General features: G+C 46.5%; 1 protein-coding gene across 22 annotated transcripts in view; it reads left to right on the top strand.

The window, feature by feature from the left end:
• The window catches only part of LOC134944600 (poly(rC)-binding protein 3), a 160,802-nt gene that overhangs the window by 128,882 nt on the left and 5,294 nt on the right, over nucleotides 1-26,626 (top strand). For 21 of the 22 annotated variants that reach the window (XM_063933292.1, XM_063933288.1, XM_063933289.1 and 18 more), the window contains 2 exons: nucleotides 13,278-13,330; nucleotides 23,852-24,021. In XM_063933292.1, the coding sequence (XP_063789362.1) occupies nucleotides 13,278-13,330; nucleotides 23,852-24,021 (223 nt within the window). Of the gene's footprint in view, nucleotides 1-13,277; nucleotides 13,331-23,851; nucleotides 24,026-26,626 lie in introns of those variants that run through there. The other variant, XM_063933301.1, reaches the window with a different exon arrangement.

The following is a 26,626-nucleotide window of genomic DNA, read 5'->3' as shown; positions in this document are numbered from 1 at the left end:
TCATGTGCTGTTTGGGGAGGGTTTTTTGGAAGGGACATCCTGCGTGACACTGCAGTGCCACTCCTAGATGGGCCCGGTGTTTGTGTCGGCCACTAGGGTCGCTAATCTTACTCACACAGCTACCTCATTGCGCCTCTTTTTTTCTTTGCGTCATGTGCTGTTTGGGGAGGGTTTTTTGGAAGGGACATCCTGCGTGACACTGCAGTGCCACTCCTAGATGGGCCCGGTGTTTGTGTCGGCCACTAGGGTCGCTAATCTTACTCACACAGCTACCTCATTGCGCCTCTTTTTTTCTTTGCGTCATGTGCTGTTTGGGGAGGGTTTTTTGGAAGGGCCATCCTGCGTGACACTGCAGTGCCACTCCTAGATGGGCCCGGTGTTTGTGTCGGCCACTAGGGTCGCTAATCTTACTCACACAGCTACCTCATTGCGCCTCTTTTTTTCTTTGCGTCATGTGCTGTTTGGGGAGGGTTTTTTGGAAGGGACATCCTGCGTGACACTGCAGTGCCACTCCTAGATGGGCCCGGTGTTTGTGTCGGCCACTAGGGTCGCTAATCTTACTCACACAGCTACCTCATTGCGCCTCTTTTTTTCTTTGCGTCATGTGCTGTTTGGGGAGGGTTTTTTGGAAGGGCCATCCTGCGTGACACTGCAGTGCCACTCCTAGATGGGCCCGGTGTTTGTGTCGGCCACTAGGGTCGCTAATCTTACTCACACAGCTACCTCATTGCGCCTCTTTTTTTCTTTGCGTCATGTGCTGTTTGGGGAGGGTTTTTTGGAAGGGACATCCTGCGTGACACTGCAGTGCCACTCCTAGATGGGCCCGGTGTTTGTGTCGGCCACTAGGGTCGCTTATCTTACTCACACAGCGACCTCGGTGCAAATTTTAGGACTAAAAATAATATTGTGAGGTGTGAGGTATTCAGAATAGACTGAAAATGAGTGTAAATTATGGTTTTTGAGGTTAATAATACTTTGGGATCAAAATGACCCCCAAATTCTATGATTTAAGCTGTTTTTTAGTGTTTTTTGAAAAAAACACCCGAATCCAAAACACACCCGAATCCGACAAAAAAAATTCGGTGAGGTTTTGCCAAAATGCGTTCGAACCCAAAACACGGCCGCGGAACCGAACCCAAAACCAAAACACAAAACCCGAAAAATTTCAGGCGCTCATCTCTACTGAAAACGCTTGGGAACTTCTGGGTTTTTCTGGAAACTCCCAGTAAACGGTCAGTTACCACCCACAAACGGCCTCTTCCTGTCAATCACCTTGTGAACGGTTCCGGTATGAATGGTCGACCATGTTATGGTCGACAGTCATTAGGTCGACCACTATTGGTCAACATGGACAAATGGTCGACACATGAAAAGGTCGACATGAGTTTTTTTTTTTTGTCGTTTTTTGCATAAAGTGACGGGGAACCCCAATTAGTGCACCGCGTCCACTCGCATGGCTCGCTTCGCTCGCCATGCTTCGGGCAAGGTGCCTCGCTCTGCTACCACTGCGCTCGGCACAGATTACCGTTCCCAATCGTAGTCCACGTGGATCGTAAACTATGGAAAAGTTCCACAAAATAATTTTTTTTAAAAACTTATGTCAACCTTTCATGTGTCCACCATGTGTCAATGTCGACCATGTCAATGTCGGCCAACAGTGGTCGACCTAATGACTGTCGACCATGACATGGTCGACCATCCAAACGGATAGCCTTGTGAACGCCCGTGCAAACGGATTTTTTGCACATTGCAGTGCATACACATGCACTGTTATGAGCTGATCACCTGCTGTGTGAAAACGCACAGCAGCGGTCAGATCTGAATTACCCCCAAAGTACAGCCTTATGAGGGCCATACATCTACGGGCTGATTCCTCTGTTCTACTGAGGCCAATACAATCCGCCGGTGTACTCCGATGATCAGCGTTTTGTCAGGGCATCTGCAAAATCCTACATGTTAAAAATTCCCAACTTGCAAATTCTGATCCTTTTTGGCTCACAATCGGCGAATCAAGGATTTCCAACATGTTGGATTTTTCCAATCCCCCGACCCAGTCACTGGGAGAACAATGATTACAGGGAGAACAATGATTACAGGGGGAACAGTGATTACAGGGAGAACAGTGATTACAGGGAGAGCAGTGATTTCAGGGAGAACAGTGATTTCAGGGAGAACAGTGATTACAGGGGGAATAGTGATTACAGGGGGAACAGTTATTACAGGGAGAACAGTGATTACAGGGAGAACAGTGATTTCAGGGAGAACAGTGATTACAGGGAGAACAGTGATTACAGGGATAACAGTGATTACAGGGAGAGCAGTGATTACAGGGAGAACAGTGATTACAGGGATAACAGTGATTACAGGGAGAGCAGTGATTACAGGGAGAACAGTGATTTCAGGGAGAACAGTGATTATAGGGAGAACAGTGATTACAGGGATAACAGTGATTACAGGGAGAGCAGTGATTACAGGGAGAACAGTGATTACAGGGAGAGCAGTGATTTCAGGGAGAGCAGTGATTTCAGGGAGAACAGTGATTTCAGAGGGAATAGTGATTACAGGGAGAGCAGTGATTACAGGGAGAGCAGTGATTACAGGGAGAGCAGTGATTTCAGGGAGAACAATGATTACAGGGGGAATAGTGATTACAGGGAGAGCAGTGATTACAGGGAGAGCAGTGATTACAGGGAGAACAGTGATTTCAGGGAGAACAGTGATTACAGGGAAAACAGTGATTACAGGGAAAACAGTGATTACAGGGAAAACAGTGATTACAAGAAAAGCAGTGATTACAAGAAAAGCAGTGATTACATGGAGAGCAGTGATTACAGGGAGAACAATGAATACAGGGGGAACAGTGATTACAGGGAGAACAGTGATTACAGGGGGAACAGTGATTACAGTGGGAACAGTGATTACAGGGAGAACAGTGATTACAGGGAAAACAGTGATTACAGTGATTACAGGGAGAACAATGAATACAGGGGGAACAGTGATTACAGGGAGGACAGTGATTACAGGGGGAACATTGATTACAGGGAGAACAGGGATTACAGGGAGAACAGTGATTACAGGGAGAACAGTGATTACAGGGTAAACAGTGATTACAGGGAGAACAGTGATTACAAGAAAAGCAGTGATTACAGGGAGAGCAGTGATTACAGGGAGAACAATGAATACAGGGGGAACAGTGATTACAGGGAGAACAGTGATTACAGGGGGAACAGTGATTACAGGGGGAACAGTGATTACAGGGAAAACAGTGATTACAGGGAGAACAGTGATTACAAGGAGAGCAGTGATTACAGGGGGAACAGTGATTACAGGGAGAACAGTGAATACAGGGGGAACAGTGATTACAGGGGGAACAGTGATTACAGGGAGAACAGTGATTTCAGGGAGAACAGTGATTACAGGGAGAACAGTGATTACAGGGATAACAGTGATTACAGGGAGAGCAGTGATTACAGGGAGAACAGTGATTACAGGGATAACAGTGATTACAGGGAGAGCAGTGATTACAGGGAGAACAGTGATTTCAGGGAGAACAGTGATTATAGGGAGAACAGTGATTACAGGGATAACAGTGATTACAGGGAGAGCAGTGATTACAGGGAGAACAGTGATTACAGGGAGAACAGTGATTACAGGGAGAGCAGTGATTTCAGGGAGAGCAGTGATTTCAGGGAGAACAGTGATTTCAGGGAGAACAGTGATTTCAGAGGGAATAGTGATTACAGGGAGAGCAGTGATTACAGGGAGAGCAGTGATTACAGGGAGAGCAGTGATTTCAGGGAGAACAGTGATTACAGGGGGAATAGTGATTACAGGGAAAACAGTGATTACAGGGAGAACAATGAATACAGGGAGAACAGTGATTACAAGGAGAGCAGTGATTACAGGGGGAACAGTGATTACAGGGAGAACAGTGAATACAGGGGGAACAGTGATTACAGGGGGAACAGTGATTACAGGGAGAACAATGAATACAGGGGGAACAGTGATTACAGGGAGAACAGTGAATACAGGGAGAACAGTGATTACAGGGGGAACAATGAATACAGGGGGAACAGTGATTACAGGGAGAACAGTGATTACAGGGAGAGCAGTGATTACAGGGGGAACATTGATTACAGGGAGAACATTGATTACAGTGATTACAGGGAGAACAGTGATTACAGGGAAAACAGTGATTACAGTGATTACAGGGAGAACAATGAATACAGGGGGAACAGTGATTACAGGGAGAACATTGATTACAGGGAGAACAATGAATACAGGGGGAACAGTGATTACAGGGGGAAAAGTGTTTACAGGGAGAGCAGTGATTACAGGGAGAGCAGTGATTACAGGGGGAACAGTGATTACAGGGAGAACAGTGAATACAGGGGGAACAGGGATTACAGGGAGAACAGTGATTACAGGGGGAACAGTGATTACACGGAGAACAATGATTACAGGGAGAGCAGTGATTACAGGGGGAACAGTGATTACAGGGAGAATAGTGATTACAGGGGGAACAGTGATTACAGGGAGAACAGTGATTACAGGGAGAGCAGTGATTACAGTGAGAACAGTGATTATGGGGAGAACAGTGATTACGGGGAGAGCAGTGATTAAAGGGAGAGCAGTGATTACAGGGAGAGCAGTGATTACAGGGGGAACAATGATTACGGGGAGAACAGTGATTACAGGGAGAACAGTGATTACAGAGAGAACAGTGATTACAGGGGGAACAGTGATTACAGGGAGAACAATGATTACAGGGAGAGCAGTGATTACAGGGGGAACAGTGATTACAGGGAGAATAGTGATTACAGGGAGAGCAGTGATTACAGGGGGAACAGTGATTACAGGGAGAACAGTGATTACAGGGAGAGCAGTGATTACAGTGAGAACAGTGATTACGGGGAGAACAGTGATTACGGGGAGAACAGTGATTACAGGGGGAACAGTGATTACAGGGAGAACAGTGATTACAGGGAGAACAATGATTACAGGGGGAACAGTGATTACAGGGGGAACAGTGATTACAGGGGGAACAGTAATTACAGGGGGAACAGTGATTACGGGGAGAACAGTGATTACAGGGAGAACAGTGATTACAGGGAGAGCAGTGATTACAGGGAGAACAGTGATTACAGGGGGAACAGTGATTACAGGGAGAACAATGATTACAGGGAGAACAGTGATTACAGGGAGAATAGTGATTACAGGGAGAGCAGTGATTACAGGGGGAACAATGATTACAGGGAGAACAGTGATTACAGGGAGAACAGTGATTACAGGGAGAGCAGTGATTACAGGGAGAACAGTGATTACAGGGAGAATAGTGATTACAGGGAGAACAGTGATTACAGTGAGAACAGTGATTACAGGGAGAACAGTGATTACAGGGGGAACAGTGATTACAGAGAGAACAGTGATTACAGGGAGAACAATGATTACAGAGAGAACAGTGATTACAGGAAGAACAGTGATTACAGGGGGAACAGTGATTACAGGGAGAACAGTAATTACAGGGAGAACAGTGATTACAGGGAGAGCAGTGATTACAGGGAGAACAGTGATTACAGGGAGAATAGTGATTACAGGGAGAACAGTGATTACAGTGAGAACAGTGATTACAGGGAGAACAGTGATTACAGTGAGAACAGTGATTACAGGGAGAACAGTGATTACAGGGGGAACAGTGATTACAGAGAGAACAGTGATTACAGGAAGAACAGTGATTACAGGGGGAACAGTGATTACAGGGAGAACAGTGATTACAGGGAGAACAGTAATTACAGGGAGAGCAGTGATTACAGTGAGAACAGTGATTACAGGGAGAGCAGTGATTACAGGGAGAACAGTGATTACAGGGAGAACAGTGATTACAGAGAGAGCAGTGATTGCCCCGATTCTTCCCTAATGTATGGCTCCATTAGTTGTAGCTGATGGTTTGCTACATTTATTTTTTCAGCAGAAACATAATTATATAATAATTAAGTCATATCTTAATTTCTGATCTTAGTGAGCGCAGTGCCACGGCCGTAGAGAAAAGCAGCTGTAGACTCCGGCCCTGAGACCAGTGCTTAATATTGTTGTAATATAAACCAAGACAGGTGTGTGAGATAGTTGGCAAAGGCGGTATCTTGCCTACTGAGATGCATTGAAATTCTTGGCTGTGACACAGATGTGTACTTTGCAGATGATCTAATTGTGCATATACAGTAAGCACATCTGGGAACTCCAACAAGCAACACACTCTCTATAGTCTAAATAAGAAAACCTAACTGTAACATTTTACCATCAAATATAACCATTATACTAATTTAAGGGTAACAAAGTAGTTTTTTTTTTTTTTTTTTTTCTTGGCTGGGTTTGAGGCTGCTCAGTATTATCTTGGTTGTTTTGTGATTGGTCTTAAATCCTTGAGATATTCTTAACTATGGCACTCATTCCGAGTTGTTCGCTTGCTCGCTACTTTTAGCAGAAATGCAAACGTAAAGCCGCCGCCCTCTGGGAGTGTATCTTAGCATAGCAGAATTGCTAACGAAAGATTAGCAATTCTGCTATTAAGTATTTCCTTGCAGTTTCAGAGTAGCTCCAGACCTACTCCTAGATTGTGATCACCTCAGTCTGTTTAGTTCCTGGTTTGACGTCACAAACACGCCCAGCGTCCGACCAGCCACTCCCCCGTTTCTCCAGCCACTCCTGCGTTTTAGCCTGACACGCCTGCGTTTTTTAGCACACTCCCTGAAAACGACCAGTTTCCGCCCAGAAACACCCACTTCCTGTCAATCACACTACGATCAGCAGAGCGATTGAAAAGCTTTGTTCGCCCGTGAGTAAAATAGCATAGTTTTGTGTAAAAATACTTAGCGCGTGAGCCCTGCTGTGCATATGCATGCGCAGAACTGCCGGATTTTAGCCTATTAGCAATTCTGCTAAAAATAGCAGCGAGCGAACAACTCGGTATGAGGGCCTATGTCTCATGGTTTAAAGATTTCCTGAGCTTGATCTCATGTATAAAAGAGGCTCTATATATACTGTGTATATATATATATATATATATATATATATTTCTCTGACGTCCTAGTGGATGCTGGGAACTCCGTAAGGACCATGGGGAATAGCGGCTCCGCAGGAGACTGGGCACAAAAGTAAAGCTTTAGGACTACCTGGTGTGCACTGGCTCCTCCCCCTATGACCCTCCTCCAAGCCTCAGTTAGATTTTTGTGCCCGGCCGAGAAGGGTGCACACTAGGGGCTCTCCTGAGCTTCTTAGTGAAAGTTTAGTTTTAGGTTTTTTATTTTCAGTGAGACCTGCTGGCAACAGGCTCACTGCATCTAGGGACTAAGAGAGAAGAAGCGAACCTGCCTGCTTGCAGCCAGCTTGGGCTTCTTGGCTACTGGACACCATTAGCTCCAGAGGGACCGAACACAGGCCCAGCCTCGGAGTCCGGTCCCAGAGCCGCGCCGCCGGCCCCCTTACAGAGCCAGAAGCAAGAAGAGGTCCGGAAAATCGGCGGCAGAAGACATCAGTCTTCACCAAGGTAGCGCACAGCACTGCAGCTGTGCGCCATTGCTCCTCATACACACCTCACACTGCAGTCACTGAGGGTGCAGGGCGCTGGGGGGGGGCGCCCTGAGCAGCAATAAAAACACCTTGGCTGGCAAACATACATCACATATAACCCCCAGGGCTATATGGATGTATTTTAACCCCTGCCAGAATCCATAAAAATGCGGGAGAAAACTCTGCGAAAAAGGGGCGGAGCCTATCTCCTCAGCACACTGGCGCCATTTTCTCTCACAGCTCCGTTGGAGGGAAGCTCCCTGGCTCTCCCCTGCAGTTACTACACTACAGAAAGGGGTTAAAAAAGAGAGGGGGGCACTAATTAGGCGCAGTATTAATAAAACAGCAGCTATAAGGGGAAAAACACTTCTATAAGGTTATCCCTGTATATATATAGCGCTCTGGTGTGTGCTGGCATACTCTCCCTCTGTCTCCCCAAAGGGCTAGTGGGGTCCTGTCCTCTATCAGAGCATTCCCTGTGTGTGTGCTGTGTGTCGGTACGATTGTGTCGACATGTATGAGGAGGAAAATGGTGTGGAGGCGGAGCAATTGCCTGTAATGGAGATGTCACCCCCTAGGGAGTCGACACCTGAGTGGCTGAGCTTATGGAAATTACGTGACAGTGTCAGCTCTTTACAAAAGATTGATGACATGAGACAGCCGGCTACTCAGCCTGTGCCTGTCCAGGTGTCTCAAAAGCCATCAGGGGCTCTAAAACGCCCGTTACCTCAGATGGCAGATACAGACGCCGACACGGATACTGACTCCAGTGTCGACGATTAAGAGACGAATGTGACTTCCAGTAGGGCCACACGTTTCATGATTGAGGCTATGGAAAATGTTTTACATATTTCTGATAATACCAGTACCACTAAAAAGGGTATTATGTTGGGTGAGAAAAAACTGCCTGTAGTTTTTCCTGCATCTGAGGAATTAAACGAAGTGTGTGATGATGCGTGGGTTTCCCCCGATAAAAACTGTTAATTCCTAAAAAGTTATTAGCATCATACCCCTTCCCGCCAGAGGATAGGGCACGTTGGGAAACACCCCCTAGGGTGGATAAAGCGCTCACACGCTTGTCTAAACAGGTGGCACTACCGTCCCCGGATACGGCCGCCCTTAAGGAACCTGCTGACAGAAAGCAGGAAAATATCCTAAAATGTATATACACTCACACGGGTGTGATACTGCGACCAGCAATCGCCTCAGCCTGGATGTGCAGTGCTGGGGTGGCTTGGTCGGATTCCCTGACTGACAATATTGATACCCTGGATAGGGACAGTATATTACTGACTATAGAGCATTTAAAAGATGCAATTCTATATATGCGTGATGCACAGAGGGATAATTGCCGACTGGCATCAAGAGTAAGTGCGCTGTCCATTTCTGCCAGAAGAGGGTTATGGAGAAGACAGTGGTCAGGTGATGCTGATTCCAAAAGGCATATGGAAGTATCGCCTTATAAAAGGGAGGAGTTATTTGGGGTAGGTCTAACAGACCTGGTGGCCACGGCAACGGCTGGGAAATCCACATTTTTACCCCAGGTAGCCTCTCAACATAAGAAGACGCCGTATTATCAGGCGCAGTCCTTTCGGCCCCATAAGAGCAAGCGGGCAAAAGGCTCCTCATTTCTACCCTGTGGCAGAGGGAGAGGAAAAAGGCTGCAGCAAACAGCCAGTTCCCAGGAACAGAAGCCCTCTCCCGTTTCTGCCAAGTCCTCAGCATGACGCTGGGGCTTTACAAGCGGACTCAGGCACGGTGGGGGCCCGTCTCAAAAATTTCAGCGTGCAGTGGGCTCACTCACAGGTGGACCCCTAGATCCTTCAGGTGGTATCTCAGGGGTACAAATTGGAATTCCCCTTCGCCGTTTCCTAAAGTCTGCTTTACCGACGTCACCCTCCGACAGGGAGGCGGTATTGGAAGCCAGTCACAAGCTGTATTCCCAGCAGGTGATAATCAAGGTACCCCTCCTACAACAGGGAAAGGGGTATTATTCCACGCTGTTTGTGGTACCGAAGCCGGACGGCTCGGTGAGACCTATTTTAAATCTGAAATCCTTGAACACTTACATACAAAGGTTCAAATTCAAGATGGAGTCACTCAGAGCGGTGATTGTAAACCTGGAAGAAAGGGATTATATGGTGTCTCTGGACATCAAGGATGCTTATCTCCATGTCCCAATTTACCCTTCTCACCAAGGGTACCTCAGGTTTGTGGTACAGAACTATCAGTTTCAGACGCTGCCGTTTGGTTTGTCCACGGCACCCCGGGTCTTTACCAAAGTAATGGCCGAAATGATGATACTCCTTCGAAGGAAGGGAGTTTTAGTTATCCCTTACTTGGACGATCTCCTGATAAGGGCAAGATCCAGGGAACAGTTGGTAGTCGGGGTAGCACTATCTCAAGTAGTGTTGCGGCAGCACGGTTGGATTCTTAATATTCCAAAATCGCAGCTGATCCCGACGACACGTCTTCTATTCCTAGGGATGATCCTGGACACAGTCCAGAAAAAGGTGTTTCTCCCGGAGGAGAAAGCAGGGAGTTATCCGAACTAGTCAGAAACCTCCTAAAACCAGGCCAAGTGTCAGTGCATCAGTGCACAAGGGTCCTGGGAAAAATGGTGGCTTCCTACGAAGCAATTCCATTCGGCAGATTCCACGCAAGAACTTTCTAGTGGGACCTGCTGGACAAATGGTCCGGATCGCATCTTCAGATGCATCAGCGGATAACCCTGTCACCAAAGACAAGGGTGTCTCTCCTGTGGTGGTTGCAGAGTGCTCATCTTCTAGAGGGCCGCAGATTCGGCATTCAGGACTGGGTCCTGGTGACCACGGATGCCAGCCTGCGAGGCTGGGGAGCAGTCACACAGGGAAGAAATTTCCAGGGCTTGTGGTCAAGCCTGGAGACATCACTTCACATAAATATCTTGGAGCTAAGGGCCATTTACAATGCCCTAAGCCGAGCAAGACCTCTGCTTCAAGGTCAGCCGGTGCTAATCCAGTCGGACAACATCACGGCAGTCGCCCACGTAAACAGACAGGGCGGCACAAGAAGCAGGAGGGCAATGGCAGAAGCTGCAAGGATTTTTCGCTGGGCGGAAAATCATGTGATAGCATTGTCAGCAGTGTTCATTCCGGGAGTGGACAACTGGGAAGCAGACTTCCTCAGCAGGCACGACCTCCACCCGGGAGAGTGGGGACTTCACCCAGAAGTCTTCCACATGATTGTAAACCGTTGGGAAAAACCAAAGGTGGACATGATGGCGTCCCGCCTAAACAAAAAATTGGACAGGTATTGCGCCAGGTCAAGGGACCCTCAGGCAATAACTGTGGACGCTCTGGTAACACCGTGGGTGTACCAGTCAGTGTATGTGTTCCCTCCTCTTCCTCTCATACCAAAAGTACTGAGAATTATAAGACGGAGGGGAGTAAGAACTATACTCGTGGCTCCGGATTGGCCAAGAAGGACTTGGTACCCGGAATTTCAAGAGATGCTCACGGAGGACCCGTGGCCTCTACCTCTAAGAAGGGACCTGCTCCAGCAAGGACCCTGTCTATTCCAAGACTTACCGCGGCTGCGTTTGACGGCAGGGCGGTTGAACGCCGGATCCTGAAGGAAAAAGGCATTCCGGATGAAGTCATCCCTACCCTGATCAAAGCCAGGAAGGATGTAACCGCAAAGCATTATCACCGCATTTGGCGAAAATATGTTGCGTGGTGCGAGGCCAGTAAGGCCCCGATGGAGGAATTTCAACTAGGTCGATTCCAGCATTTCCTGCAAACAGGAGTGTCTATGGGCCTAAAATTGGGGTCCATTAAGGTTCAAATTTCGGCCCTGTCAATTTTCTTCCAGAAAGAACTAGCTTCAGTTCCTGAAGTTCAGACGTTTGTTAAAGGGGTACTGCATATACAGCCTCCTTTTGTGCCTCCAGTGGCACCTTGGGATCTCAATGTAGTTTTGGGGTTCCTAAAGTCACATTGGTTTGAACCACTTGAATCTGTGGAGTTAAAATATCTCACATGGAAAGTGGTCATGCTGTTGGCCCTGGCCTCGGCCAGGCGCGTGTCAGAATTGGCGGCTTTATCCTGTAAAAGCCCTTATCTGATCTTCCATTCAGACAGGGCGGAATTGAGGACTCGTCCTCATTTTCTCCCTAAGGTGGTTTCAGCGTTTCATCTGAACCAACCTATTGTGGGACCTGCGGCTACTAGTGACTTGGAGGACTCCAAGTTGTTGGACGTAGTCAGGGCCCTGAAAATATATGTTTCTAGGACGGCTGGAGTCAGAAAATCTGACTCGCTGTTTATCCTGTATGCACCCAACAAGCTGGGTGCTCCTGCTTCTAAGCAGACTATTGCTCGTTGGATTTGTAATACAATTCAGCTTGCACATTCTGTGGCAGGCCTGCCACAGCCAAAATCTGTAAAAGCCCATTCCACAAGGAAGGTGGGCTCATCTTGGGCGGCTGCCCGAGGGGTCTCGGCTTTACAACTTTGCCGAGCAGCTACTTGGTCAGGGGCAAACACGTTTGCTAAATTCTACAAATTTGATACCCTGGCTGAGGAGGACCTGGAGTTCTCTCATTCGGTGCTGCAGAGTCATCCGCACTCTCCCGCCCGTTTGGGAGCTTTGGTATAATCCCCATGGTCCTTACGGAGTTCCCAGCATCCACTAGGACGTCAGAGAAAATAAGAATTTACTTACCGATAATTCTATTTCTCGTAGTCCGTAGTGGATGCTGGGCGCCCATCCCAAGTGCGGATTGTCTGCAATACTTGTACATAGTTATTGTTAACTAAATCGGGTTATTGTTGTTGTGAGCCATCTATCCAGAGGCTCCTCTGTTATCATGCTGTTAACTGGGTTCAGATCACAAGTTGTACGGTGTGATTGGTGTGGCTGGTATGAGTCTTACCCGGGATTCATAAATCCTTCATTTTTGTGTACGCTCGTCCGGGCACAGTATCCTAACTGAGGCTTGGAGGAGGGTCATAGGGGGAGGAGCCAGTGCACACCAGGTAGTCCTAAAGCTTTACTTTTGTGCCCAGTCTCCTGCGGAGTCGCTATTCCCCATGGTCCTTACGGAGTTCCCAGCATCCACTACGGACTACGAGAAATAGAATTATCGGTAAGTAAATTCTTATTATTTTACTTTTTTACTTTATTTGACAAATGTTTGGAAGGGCGTGTTTTGTTTTGTTCAGTTCATTACATGACACTTGTTACTACACACTGTTCTTTGACATTGTTCTGTGTTTACTCCATGTTAGCTTAGACATTTGCTACAAGTCATAACAAACATGCTTTGTGCGTAGCTTTATATTGGTATTATTATGAGAGCGTGCTTGCGGCAGGTAGGTGCTGTTGGTTTCCATTATCAGTCGTTTCGTGGTCTGATGTGAGTTGTACAGGAATATTAAAATGACAACACTACCTATCAACGACCCACAATACATACTGTAGATAAAGTTCAGGTAAGTGTCATTTACTGTAAGACCTTTGAGCCTGTAAGTACTTATCAGAGCTACATCTGATATTTTCTATTAAGGTGAGTGAAAGTGGAGATAATTGTGAGATAAGTCTTTTAATTCTGATCTCATGGCTAAGAGTTTGGACTGCTAATGTAAAAAGATGAGATGACATGAATTGGGTACATTGATTTTTTTATTTTTATTTTTATATCACTCTAATACCCTTTCTTCACATAACAGGTATGGATGCCAGTGCCCAGGCAAGTACTCATGAACTCACCATACCAAATGATGTGAGTACACATATTCCCTGCTCAGTTGCTCTATATGTTAATATTCCAAAACTATTGTTGTCAATATTTTGAAATGACTGTTTTAGAATCACAATGTATAGTAGGTGTCTGGTCTGTAACATGGAAAGCTCCAGAAATGTCATTTTGCAGATTCTCACACATGCAATCAATCATCCACAGCCCAATCAAGCATTTAGCTCCACCTACAGTACTCTCATTGTGAGCGTACTAACGCTGGCCATACATTAGTACAAATCGCAAAAGATGCGAGCAGTACTAGGATCCTCGCCTCCAGCCGCAAGGCATACGATAGATTGTACGGTGCTTTTCCACCGTACAATCTATTGTACCACCCAAAATGGACCGCAACCAGGATCGACTGACTATATGTGCAGCACATATGGGGCCTAATTCAGACCTGATTGCAGCAGCAAAATTGTTCTCTAATGGGCAAAACCATGTGCTCTACAGGTGGGAAAGATATAACATGTGCAGAGAGAGTTAGATTTGGGTGGGGTGTGTTTAAACTGAAATCTAAATTGAAGTGTAAAAGTAAAGCAGCCAATATTTACCCTGCACAGAAACAATATAACCCACCCAAATCTAACTCTCTCTGCACATGTTATATCTGCCCCCCCCCCCCCCCCCCCCCTGCAGTGCACATGATTTTGCCCATTAGGGAACAATTTTGCCGCTGCAATCAGGTCTGAATTAGGCCCTTGATCTGTTGATGCAATGTATGACCCGCAGGGCTGCGCATCGCATCGTAAGGGTCCTTTAAAAGTGTACGATATGCACACGATACGTCATACGACGTATCGAAATTGTGCATTCGTACATGATATCGCGTAGGTGTATGGCCATCTTTCTCATTCACGTATAATATTTAATATTTTGGCTTTGTTTTTTTCTATGTGGCATGAGATTTTGCATGTTACGCTGTCATTTTTACAGCTAGTAAAGCAGGCTTATTTCAGTGCTAGGAGCACACTCCTGGTCACACCACCTCTGTGCTACCGGTATGATACCGGTACCCCTACACGACATGTGTTGGGTACATATAACTTAGTATACATGCAGATATAAGTTACTTACTATCTTTGATTCCTCATTCACCCTTGTTCTTCCCACGTAATCTATGTAACATTTATTACTTATCTTTCACCTGTGCACTATTATTATTATTTTTAAATTGCTAAATACATTTTTCAAAGAAAGAATATCTCTTAACGGTCTATAATAGGCTCTTGCTGTCCAGCATCAGGCCAGCTCCTCTTTGGAGATTTAGAGTGGGTGGTGGGTGAGCAAACATGTGGATCCTTGCCAGGGGTGTATCTAGGGGTCCGAGCGCCCCTGGCAAAGTAAGGGGCTGGCGCCCACCCCCTACACACATTTGAAATAAGGTGTGAGTATTGGAAATGGGGCATGGTCTTGTGGGGGAAGAGCGTGGACACAATAGTATCCCTAATTCAAATTATGCCACACAGTAGTGTCCCTCATTCACATTACACCGCACAGTAGTGTCTTGTATTCACGTTACACCATCCCTACCCCTAACCCACCTTTCCCACAGCCTAACCCGCCCCCCCAGCCTCTTCAGTGCTGCCTAACCTTAACCCACCCTTCCTAATCTCGCTCGCTGCAGCCTAACCCTCCCATCCTTGCAGCCTAACCCTAATTCTCCCACACAGCTTGCCAGTGGAGACTTTGGCACCAACTTGATTCTAATTTTGGCATTCTGCATCGCTATCTATGTTGGGATGCCAGCATCAGCATTCTGTGCAGTTTCGGGATGCTGGCGTCAGATTTCCGACTGCTGGGATGCCAAACGCCGGCACCTTGACTGCATCTCAAATGCTGTGAGATGAGCCTCAAATGGACCCAGCCATTAACCAAACACCATTAGTTGGATGGTAGAAGTACTTCAGGGTGCCATCACTTCCAAGATAAAATGATTAATTATACAATTAACTGATGTACATTTCCTTGAACCTGGCCTTGAAATAGGTAACATATGTTTTTCTGACGTCCTAGTGGATGCTGGGAACTCCATAAGGACCATGGGGAATAGCGGCTCCGCAGGAGACTGGGCACAAAAGTAAAGCTTTAGGACTACCTGGTGTGCACTGGCTCCTCCCCCTATGACCCTCCTCCAAGCCTCAGTTAGATTTTTGTGCCCGGCCGAGAAGGGTGCACACTAGGGGCACTCCTGAGCTTCTTAGTGAAAGTTTAGTTTTAGGTTTTTTATTTTCAGTGAGACCTGCTGGCAACAGGCTCACTGCATCGAGGGACTAAGGGGAGAAGAAGCGAACTCACCTGCGTGCAGAGTGGATTGGGCTTCTTAGGCTACTGGACACCATTAGCTCCAGAGGGACCGAACACAGGCCCAGCCTCGGAGCTCGGTCCCAGAGCCGCGCCGCCGGCCCCCTTACAGAGCCAGAAGCAAGAAAAAGGCATATGGAAATATCGCCTTATAAAAGGGAGGAGTTATTTGGGGTAGGTCTGACAGACCTGGTGGCCACGGCAACGGCTGGAAAATCCACATTTTTACCCCAGGTAGCCTCTCAACATAAGAAGACGCCGTATTATCAGGCGCAGTCCTTTGGGCCCCATAAGGGCAAGCGGGAAAAAGGCTCCTCATTTCTGCCCCGTGGCAGAGGGAGAGGAAAAAGGCTGCAGCAAACAGCCAGTTCCCAGGAACAGAAGCCCTCTCCCGGTTTCTGCCAAGTCCTCAGCATGACGCTGGGGCTTTACAGGCGGACTCAGGCACGGTGGGGGCCCGTCTCAAAAATTTCAGCATGCAGTGGGCTCACTCACAGGGGACCCCTGGATCCTTCAGGTGGTATCTCAGGGGTACAAATTGGAATTCGAGACGTCTCCCCTTCGCCATTTTCCTAAAGTCTGTTTTACCGACGTCTCCCTCCGACAGGGAGGCGGTATGGGAAGCCATTCACAAGCTGTACTCCCAGCAGGTGATAATCAAGGTACCCCTTCTACAACAGGGAAAGGGGTATTATTCCACGCTGTTTGTGGTACCGAAGCCGGACGGCTCGGTGAGACCTAAATTAAATCTGAAATCCTTGAACACTTACATACAAAGGTTCAAATTCAAGATGGAGTCACTCAGAGCGGTGATGGCAAACCTGGAAGAAGGGGATTATATGGTGTCTCTGGACATCAAGGATGCTTATCTCCATGTCCCAATTTACCCTTCTCACCAAGGGTACCTCAGGTTTGTGGTACAGAACTGTCACTATCAGTTTCAGACGCTGCCGTTTGGTTTGTCCACGGCACCCCGGGTCTTTACCAAAGTAATGGCCGAAATGATGATACTCCTTCGAAGGAAGGGAGTTTTAATTATCCCTTACTTGGACGATCTCCGCATAAGGGCAAGATCCAGGGAACGGTTGGTAGTCGGGGTAGCACTATCTCAAGTAGTGTTGCGGCAGCACGGTTGGATTCTTAATATTCCAAAATCGCAGCTGATCCCGACGACACGTCTTCTATTCCTAAGGATGATCCTGGACACAGTCCAGAAAAAGGTGTTTCTCCAGGAGGAGAAAGCCAGGGAGTTATCCGAACTAGTCAGAAACCTCCTAAAACCAGGCCAAGTGTCAGTGCAGCAATGCACAAGGGTCCTGGGAAAAATGGTGGCTTCCTACGAAGCAATTCCATTCGGCAGATTCCACGCAAGAACTTTACAGTGGGACCTGCTGAAAAAATGGTCTGGATCGCATCTTCAGATGCATCAGCGGATAACCCTGTCACCAAAGACAAGGGTGTCTCTCCTGTGGTGGTTGCAGAGTGCTCATCTTCTAGAGGGCGCAGTTTCGGCATTCAGGACTGGGTCCTGGTAACCACGGATGCCAGCCTGCGAGGCTGGGGAGCAGTCACACAGGGAAGAAATTTCCAGGGCTTGTGGTCGAGCCTGGAGACATCACTTCACATAAATATCTTGGAGCTAAGGGCCATTTACAATGCCCTAAGCCAAGCAAGACCTCTGCTTCAAGGTCAGCCAGTGCTGATCCAGTCGGACAACATCACGGCAGTCACCCACGTAGAGAAGCTGCAAGGATTTTTCGCTGGGCGGAAAATCATGTGATAGCATTGTCAGCAGTGTTCATTCCGGGAGTGGACAACTGGGAAACAGACTTCCTCAGCAGAAGTCTTCCACATGATTGTAAACCGTTGGGAAAAACCAAAGGTGGACATGATGGCGTCCCGCCTAAACAGTGGACGCTCTGGTAACACCGTGGGTGTACCAGTCAGTGTATGGGTTCCCTCCTCTTCCTCTCTTACCAAAAGTATTGAGAATTATAAGACGGAGGGGAGTAAGAACTATACTCGTGGCTCCGGATTGGCCAAGAAGGACTTGGTACCCGGAACTTCAAGAGATGCTCACGGAGGACCCGTGGCCTCTACCTCTAAGAAGGGACCTGCTCCATCAAGGACCCTATCTATTCCAAGACTTACCGCGGCTGCGTTTGACGGCAGGGCGGTTGAACGCCGGATCCTGAAGGAAAAAGGCATTCCGGATGAAGTCATCCCTACCCTGATCAAAGCCAGGAAGGATGTAACCGCAAAGCATTATCACCGCATTAGGCGAAAATATGTTGCGTGGTGCGAGGCCAGTAAGGCCCCGATGGAGGAATTTCAACTAGGTCGATTCCTGCATTTCCTGCAAACAGGAGTGTCTATGGGCCTAAAATTGGGGTCCATTAAGGTTCAAATTTCGGCCCTGTCAATTTTCTTCCAGAAAGAACTAGCTTCAGTTCCTGAAGTTCAGACGTTTGTAAAAGGGGTACTGCATATACAGTCTCCTTTTGTGCCTCCAGTGGCACCTTGGGATCTCAATGTAGTTTTGGGGTTCCTAAAGTCACAATGGTTTGAACCACTTAAATCTGTGGAGTTAAAATATCTCACATGGAAAGTGGTCATGCTGTTGGCCCTGGCCTCGGCCAGGCGCGTGTCAGAATTGGCGGCTTTATCCTGTAAAAGCCCTTATCTGATCTTCCATTCAGACAGGGCGGAATTGAGGACTCGTCCTCATTTTCTCCCTAAGGTGGTTTCAGCGTTTCATCTGGACCAACCTATTGTGGTACCTGCGGCTACTAGTGACTTGGAGGACTCCAAGTTGTTGGACATAGTCAGGGCCCTGAAAATATATGTTTCCAGGACGGCTGGAGTCAGAAAATCTGACTCGCTGTTTATCCTGTATGCACCCAACAAGCTGGGTGCTCCTGCTTCTAAGCAGACTATTGCTCGTTGGATTTGTAATACAATTCAGCTTGCACATTCTGTGGCAGGCCTGCCACAGCCAAAATCTGTAAAAACCCATTCCACAAGGAAGGTGGGCTCATCTTGGGCGGCTGCCCGAGGGGTCTCGGCTTTACAACTTTGCCGAGCAGCTATTTGGTCAGGGGCAAACACGTTTGCTAAATTCTACAAATTTGATACCCTGGCTGAGGAGGACCTGGAGTTCTCTCATTCGGTGCTGCAGAGTCATCCGCACTCTCCCGCCCGTTTGGGAGCTTTGGTATAATCCCCATGGTCCTTACGGAGTTCCCAGCATCCACTAGGACGTCAGAGAAAATAAGAATTTACTTACCGATAATTCTATTTCTCGTAGTCCGTAGTGGATGCTGGGCGCCCATCCCAAGTGCGGATTGTCTGCAATACTTGTACATAGTTATTGTTAACTAAATCGGGTTATTGTTGTTGTGAGCCATCTATCCAGAGGCTCCTCTGTTATCATGCTGTTAACTGGGTTCAGATCACAGGTTGTACGGTGTGATTGGGGTGGCTGGTATGAGTCTTACCCGGGATTCATAAATCCTTCCTTATTGTGTACGCTCGTCCGGGCACAGTATCCTAACTGAGGCTTGGAGGAGGGTCATAGGGGGAGGAGCCAGTGCACACCAGGTAGTCCTAAAGCTTTACTTTTGTGCCCAGTCTCCTGCGGAGCCGCTATTCCCCATGGTCCTTACGGAGTTCCCAGCATCCACTACGGACTACGAGAAATAGAATTATCGGTAAGTAAATTCTTATTATTTTCTTTATTACACTTAACAAGTTAAAGTTTTCACTTACTTACTACTTACTTACATCTAACATGCATGAAAATCGTGTAGTTTTCCAGGTACTACAGTCCCTTCTCCCAAACACTGACACTTGTTTATTGTCTTCAACAACAAATAGATCTATAGCACTGTGCTATATAACAATTGCTGTGTACCTGGTGAGAGTCTGTTACTGCCGGTGTGGCTCCCTTGCTGTCGGGAGCTCCCAGCAACAAGGGCTGCTGGGAGCTGTTGTTTATTTTGAGTCTGATTACAAGTGCGGTGCTGCTGGACACCGGCGCCGCTCCAGCAGTAACAGACTCTCACCAGGTACAGTCTGACAGTACTACTTTTCTACCCTTTAGCCGCGGGTGGCACTGCCAGGCGGCGCCCCCTCCTTGCCTGGCGCCCCTGGCGAGTGCCATCCTGGCCAATGGGTAGATACGCCCCTGATCCTTGCGTAACTAATGCAGAGCTCCGTAACTAATGCATGCTGCACAGCTTTGGGCTCTTCCTGATAGCCCTGTGCTTTGGCAGTATTCCCTTATAAAGGGCCCCATACGCTTATACGACCACATGTCGCAGGCGATCACCCCGGCAGCCTCTCGGAGGGCAGGATCACCCAAGATACATCGTATGCTGTCCTTTTGCATACGATGTATCTTGGGCGATCCTGGGCGATCCCAGCCATGCCACCAGGTCGGACCTGATTGAATGTGCAGCACATTCAATCTGGAGGATCCGATCCGATGCTCACGGAAACGCGCATCGGATCGGAAACACCTCCAATATGCCCGATTTCATCCGATATATCGGGCCGAATGCCAGAAATTGGATGAAATCGGGCATTATTGCTCTAGTGTATGGGGCCCTTAAGATTAATAATGAATAAGAATAATAAGAATAATAATTCAAGTAGTGCCCCTAATGAAAAGAACTAATAAAATATTGGTCCCTTAAAATAAAATTAAATTTCCCCCATTGTAGTCAGATATATTTGGCAAATATAATATTGACATTTGCTGCAACAAGCAAGAAAGCCAGCCATCAACTGTACAGAGCAAGGCTGGTGCCCATTGGGGGACTTAAAAAGCAGCGTTCAGTACCCCCGGCTCCACAAGGAAACTAGCCACATACTACTAACCTCTAGGGTTCTTCCTGAAACCCTTGTGGGGGACAGGGTGCTTAACAAGTTATGGGTCCCTCTAGTGGCAACTTTATGAACCTAATATGTCTGCTTATTATAGCCCACCACAAAAGACTTGTAATTTAATATATATTTTAATGGAATAAAACATTCCCTTACTTTACAATTTTATAAAACATAAATTAAAATGTGTTTTTCTTCTTCGCCCATCATAACCCAAATTGTCAGAGAAAACCCCTCAAACATTAGGCAAAATGTGTTTAACAAAATTGTGAGAAAGGGAGACTATACATTTTTCCATGCTGGTTGCTTGTGATTGGCCGGCAGTGTAGGGTCTGGATTGAAGTAAAGACAGTACATAGACAATAGGTCGACACAAGATCGTCAACAGGCAATAGGTTGAAAGGGTCAAAAGGTCAACAGTTAAATGTTGACATAGACTTAGGTCGACAAGGTTACACAGGTCAACAGGTTCAAAAGGTCGACACACAATATTTTGTTGTTATTTTAACCCTAGCCTTAATCCTTCCCCGGTACCAAACCCTAAACCTCCCCCTAGTGCCTAACCGTAACCATCTGCCAAGTGTTTAATCCTAACCATACCTCCAAGTGGCTAACCCTAACCCACCCCCTGGAGGCAAACCCTAACCTCCCCTTAGTCCCTAACTGCAGTGTCGGACTGGGGCATGAAGGGCCCACCAGGGTAATGGAATGGTATGAGCCCATGCTTAAGTGGTATGCTCATCCACCAGAGAGAATATGGTCAACCATTGCAGCTTGGCTAACAACTGGGCAAAACTTGGTGTCGTTTTTTTTATAGAAGTAAAACCAAGAACCCATGTTTAATAGTGGTCCTGCTCCACTAGGTAACCGCTCCTCTTAATAGAGTAACCATGTACAGTTTGAGATTGGTTTGGACCGAGCGCTTGTGTGTGCAAGTGTATGGTGTGCTGAAATTTGTAAAATAATAAAATAAATAAAATAAAAATTAAGTTAAATAAAGTAGAAAAATGAAATAATAAGGGGAGGGTTTGGAAAGGGTGGGGGAAGGAAGTGCAATGTTTACAGCTCCTTTTTGAATATTTGTGGAGATGATCCTTGAAAAAGAATCCTGCTGCGGATTCGAAACGCGTTGGAGTACAAGAAGAATGAAGCTAACACCGAGGACACGAAGCCCGCCGCCGCCAGCGCCCGAACACCGGAAGTAAACACCCGAACTTCCGGTTTGACGAACGGTGCAGCGGCTACAGTGCGGCCAGGAAGAGTGGAACGTGAGTCACAGCATAGACAGGAGAAGTTACCCGCTACGCTGTCACAAACACCAGAGCTACACCTGTACTGGATAATAGGGTAAGTCAGGGAAAGTTTTCCACTGCAAAAGAACAGACTGTGCCCTTCTATCAAAGTGTCTATAAGCTCCACAAATATTCAAAAAGGAGCTGTAAACATTGCACTTCCTTCCCCCACCCTTTCCAAACCCTCCCCTTATTATTTCATTTTTCTACTTTATTTAACTTAATTTTTATTTTATTTATTTTATTATTTTACAAATTTCAGCACACCATACACTTGCACACACAAGCGCTCGTTCCAAACCAATCTCTATATACGTCAAATAATAACCTGAGCAGCTTCATTCCACAAGCGCAGCAAACTATATTTACTCATCATGTACAGTTTGAGTCTGGAACATTAGGGGACCCACCAGTGATTTCTCCTGTACTCCTGTGGACCGGTCCAACCCTGCCTAACCGTAACTGTCTGCCAAGTGCTTTACACTAACCATCCCCTCTGGCAGCCTAACTCTCCCACAAGTGCCTAACCCACCCCCTGTTGCCAAATCTTAATCTAACCCCTGGTGCCTAACCATAACAATCCCCATAGTGCCTAACCGTAACAGTCTGCCAAGTGCTTAACCCTAACCATCCCCTCTGCCAGTCTAACCCTAACCCTCCCCCAAGTGCCTAATCCTAACCCTAGACCTAACCCTCATGAAAAAAACATGTGTCAATATTTTCTGTGTCGACCAATCGACTCTGTCGACCTAAATCCATGTTGACCATCTAACTCGCTCTGCACATGTTACATCTGCCCCACCTGCAGTGCAAGATGGTTTTGCCCAATTGGTTTGCTAACAACGCTGAATAACCCCCTCCGACCACAGAAAAAGCCTATTCATTATTTAAAATTATTATTTTTCATTATTATTATTTACAGCAACTATTGTAACCTGTGATTGTCTCTGCCACTTTATCTAGTTATACAGTGATTCAACAACATAGCGTGTAGCTAGCCATGATAGTGAAAGCCACATTTATCAATGGTTTGGTGTTTAAACAGGGAGAAATCATACTGCACGGGCATTACATTGGTTAAAGATTCTTTCAGCACTAACAGAATTCTTTCAGTAATAACTCTGGTTATTTAGGATGTCCGGGCAAATCACGCTTCAACCAAGGATGCAGCCACTGGCTCTGGCACACACATAACTGTTGCCCCCCCCCAAAAAACGCCAGTAGCATGTTAATCAGGCTGCAATGTTTGGGGTACTGCAAGCAGCATCGCACCCGCAGATCGGCACATGCACAGATCCAAAAACATCAGCCATCTGCGAATTCATTGAAATAGCGTCCACTTTGGAATCAGCCCCATAATGCATTGCAGTTATGTCAAGTGAACATCTGCAACTTTGCAAGCATATACTGTAATATGCATGTGAATTATTTGCAATGAAGTGTAGTGTATCGTATGACATTTGTCCTCATGCTAATTGCGTATTGAGAAATTACACAACAATTATGGAAGTTATGTAAATGTTTTTTATTTTTTTATTTACATTTTGTAATACATAGTACACCTTTAGAATTTGAAGCACGGTAGTAAACGGCACGTAAAAGTAACAGGTACAGGGCCTAATTCAGACCTGATTGCAGCAGCAATTTTTTTCTCTAATGGGCAAACCATGTGCACTGCAGGTGGGGCAGATGTAACATGTGCAGAGAGAGTTAGATTTGAGTGGGTTATTTTGTTTCTGTGCAGGGTAAATACTGGCTGCTTTATTTCTATGCTGCAATTTAGATTTCAGTTTGAATACACCTCACCTAAATCTAATTCTCTGCACATGTTATATCTGCCCCCCCCCCCCACACACACACACCCCTCTGCACTGCACATGGTTTTGCCCATTAGAGAAGTTTTTGCTGCTGTGATCAGGTCTGAATCAGGCCCACAGTACATTACCTATATTGTGCATCCCCCTCACTGTTCCTGTACCCTCCCGACCCTGGACATGTTTCAGCTGCTCTCATTTTCCAGCTAATAGGCTGCATCATCGGACGCCAAGGGACCAAAATCAATGAAATTCGACAGATGTCTGGAGCTCAGATAAAAATTGCCAGCGCCATGGAGGGGTCAGCAGAGCGCCAGATCTCTATCACTGGGAGCCCAGCTAACATCAGCCTCGCTCAGTACCTCATCAACGCCAGGTAGGCAGGGTCTGCAGAAAATAAATGGACGTCTCTATCCAGAGGCCTCATACAGACATGCAATGCCCATTTTTTGTAACCTTGGGAAAAGTTAATATAAAAATATTTAAATAATAATAATAGTAATAATAATAATTTTAAAAAACCAGTATAACCACATAGCAGCAGCACATATTGTAGGCAACAGTTGTCATAACCTACTGTACTGTGACTGTCAGTGGCTAAATCCAAGATTATCACATAATAGGGCAGATGTACTAAGACCTGGAGGGAGATAAACTTTCAACCAATCATCTCCCAACTGTCATTATTCAGACACAGGGGCTCCATTTATCAAGGAGTTTTATCATACGACACAAGTTTTAAAACTCGTGTATGATAAATGGTGCTCCAGCCAATCCACTCCCAACTGTCATTTTTCAAACACATGACAGTTAGGAGCTGATTGGTTGGAGCACCATTTATCATACGCAACAATTTATAAAACTTGTTGCGTATGATAAAACTTCTTGATAAATGGCCCCCCACACCCTGTAACAGGGCAGTTAGGAACTGATTGGTTGGTAGTTTATCACTCTCCACTTTATCTCTCTCCAAGGCTTAGTACATCTGCCCCTAAGCGTGATATCAGTTATATGAACGTCACTGGAAAAGAAATGACTTACAGCATTGAAGAATGGGGTATTACTGGGTAGTAATGTCTGGAGGAGCTGAAGGCGTGTGGAAAAAGGAATTTGAATCCAGTACCAGCATGAGCTGTGCTGAAGCCCTTCTTATCACAACAGAAGTTACTGTTGTTGTGGTAGCATACTGTGAGCTGACTGGTTTGCTGACATTTTCTGCATAATAATATCCTTTACTTATAATGTAGTGCGCAGTACTGTACATTGAGGGGATTTGTGATATAAATAACACACAATGATAGAAAACAAATAAAAATGACCCTACCCAAATTAATCTACACTCTAAGATGTGTGAAGAACAATTGATGAAAGTAGCAAAATAACAATTGGTGGCAGAAGTGGGGTAGGGTTGTGGCATCAACCTCCAATTCTGAAGTAGGCATATGCATATGGCATTTCTATGCAGATATCGGTGGTGAGACATGGTTGGCATGAGGAAAAACAGTGGAAAGTGGACACATAGTTGAATACAGATGTTTGGGCACATGCCGAGTTGTCCGCATCTACAGTATGTGACTGCGCTACCTCTATCTGTGCATTTAGTTTCATAGCTGTTGTCCTTTTAAAGAATGCACTTGCACCAGCCCTAACCTTGGTGCAGACAATATCAATATCTACCCTGTATAGTCCATAAATCTGTGTCGACACACACCATCACTAAACTTAGCCTATGTACAAACGCCACAGTTGTCACCCAGCTACGCCCATTCAGTCCATTGATCCAGTAAGGTCAATTATTCTGGCAACCGAACCACAGGCAAACTCACTTACCCCTAATCATAGAAAGCATTGTTGTAAGCAGACTACTTACGTAGAACAAGTATCAACTTCATACTCGTTTCACTTGCTCATTATCCTGCAACTCTAGAAGAAGGTAAAGGCTGTATTCTTGTCTTTCGTATTAAGAAACTTTGGGGTATATTCAATTGAAGTCGAAAACTGCCATCTGTCGAAAAGACGTCAGTTTTCAACTTTTTAAGGTCGAATCCTGATTCGACCTATTCAATATTTAGCAAAAGTTTTCGACAAGTCGATGAATTCGACTTGTCAAAAAGCACGTGGATCGGCGGAATAGCTGCCGATCCACGTGCTTGTGTCGAAAATGGAGCCAAAACCTATAGGTTTTGTCCCCCTATTCGACCATCTCAGTCCGACATCAAAATGATGTCGGACTGAGATGCGGACCCAGAGGAGGAGAGGGGTGGGGGGCGCATGGAGACGGGGGGACATCCGGCGGGCATACAGGGAGATCAGCGCTACAGTAGTGCTGCAGCTGGATGTCACTCAGCCGCCCGACCTCACGGCAGCTTCCAGCTGCCGTGAGGTCGGGCGGCTGAGTGACATCCAGCTGCAGCACTACTGTAGCGCTGATCTCCCTGTATGCCCGCCGGATGTCCCCCCGCTGGTCTCCTCGCGGTTCGGCCCCCTTCTCCTCCTCTGGGTCCCATCTCAATTCGACTTGAAAAAGTCGAATTAAGATGGGATTGAATAGGGGTTGTCGGATCCATTCCGACAAATACATGTCGGAATGGATCTGACTTTAATTGAATATACCCCTTTGTCTTTGTGATGATGCCATCAGGATTCTGGGCCTAATTGATGTTTGTGCATACGTGCCTACGCAGCTGCAAATGTTTTAGGCTACGGAATTGCTACTCATCGCAAGTTAAGCAGCTGCCTAGAAAAGAAGACTGATGCCCACTGGAGCCATCTCAAACTCATTCACAACTGTGTACACATACGCAGCCTACAGTATTCACAATAACAAGGAACACTAATTGCTAGGGAAGCCCTATGACTACGCAGACCGGACACGGCAGTATAGATGCTGGCGCTATGTTTCTGTATGTACATGATCACAGCTGACAGCAGGGGTGTAGTATGGTATGCCGGCGGCTGGGCTCCCGGCGACCAGCATACCG

The sequence above is a fragment of the Pseudophryne corroboree genome, chromosome 7, assembly GCF_028390025.1.
Source record: "Pseudophryne corroboree isolate aPseCor3 chromosome 7, aPseCor3.hap2, whole genome shotgun sequence".
NCBI classification, from domain to species: domain Eukaryota; kingdom Metazoa; phylum Chordata; class Amphibia; order Anura; family Myobatrachidae; genus Pseudophryne; species Pseudophryne corroboree.
Note: the sequence above shows the minus strand (reverse complement) of the source record. Positions and strands in the feature narration are given on the sequence as shown.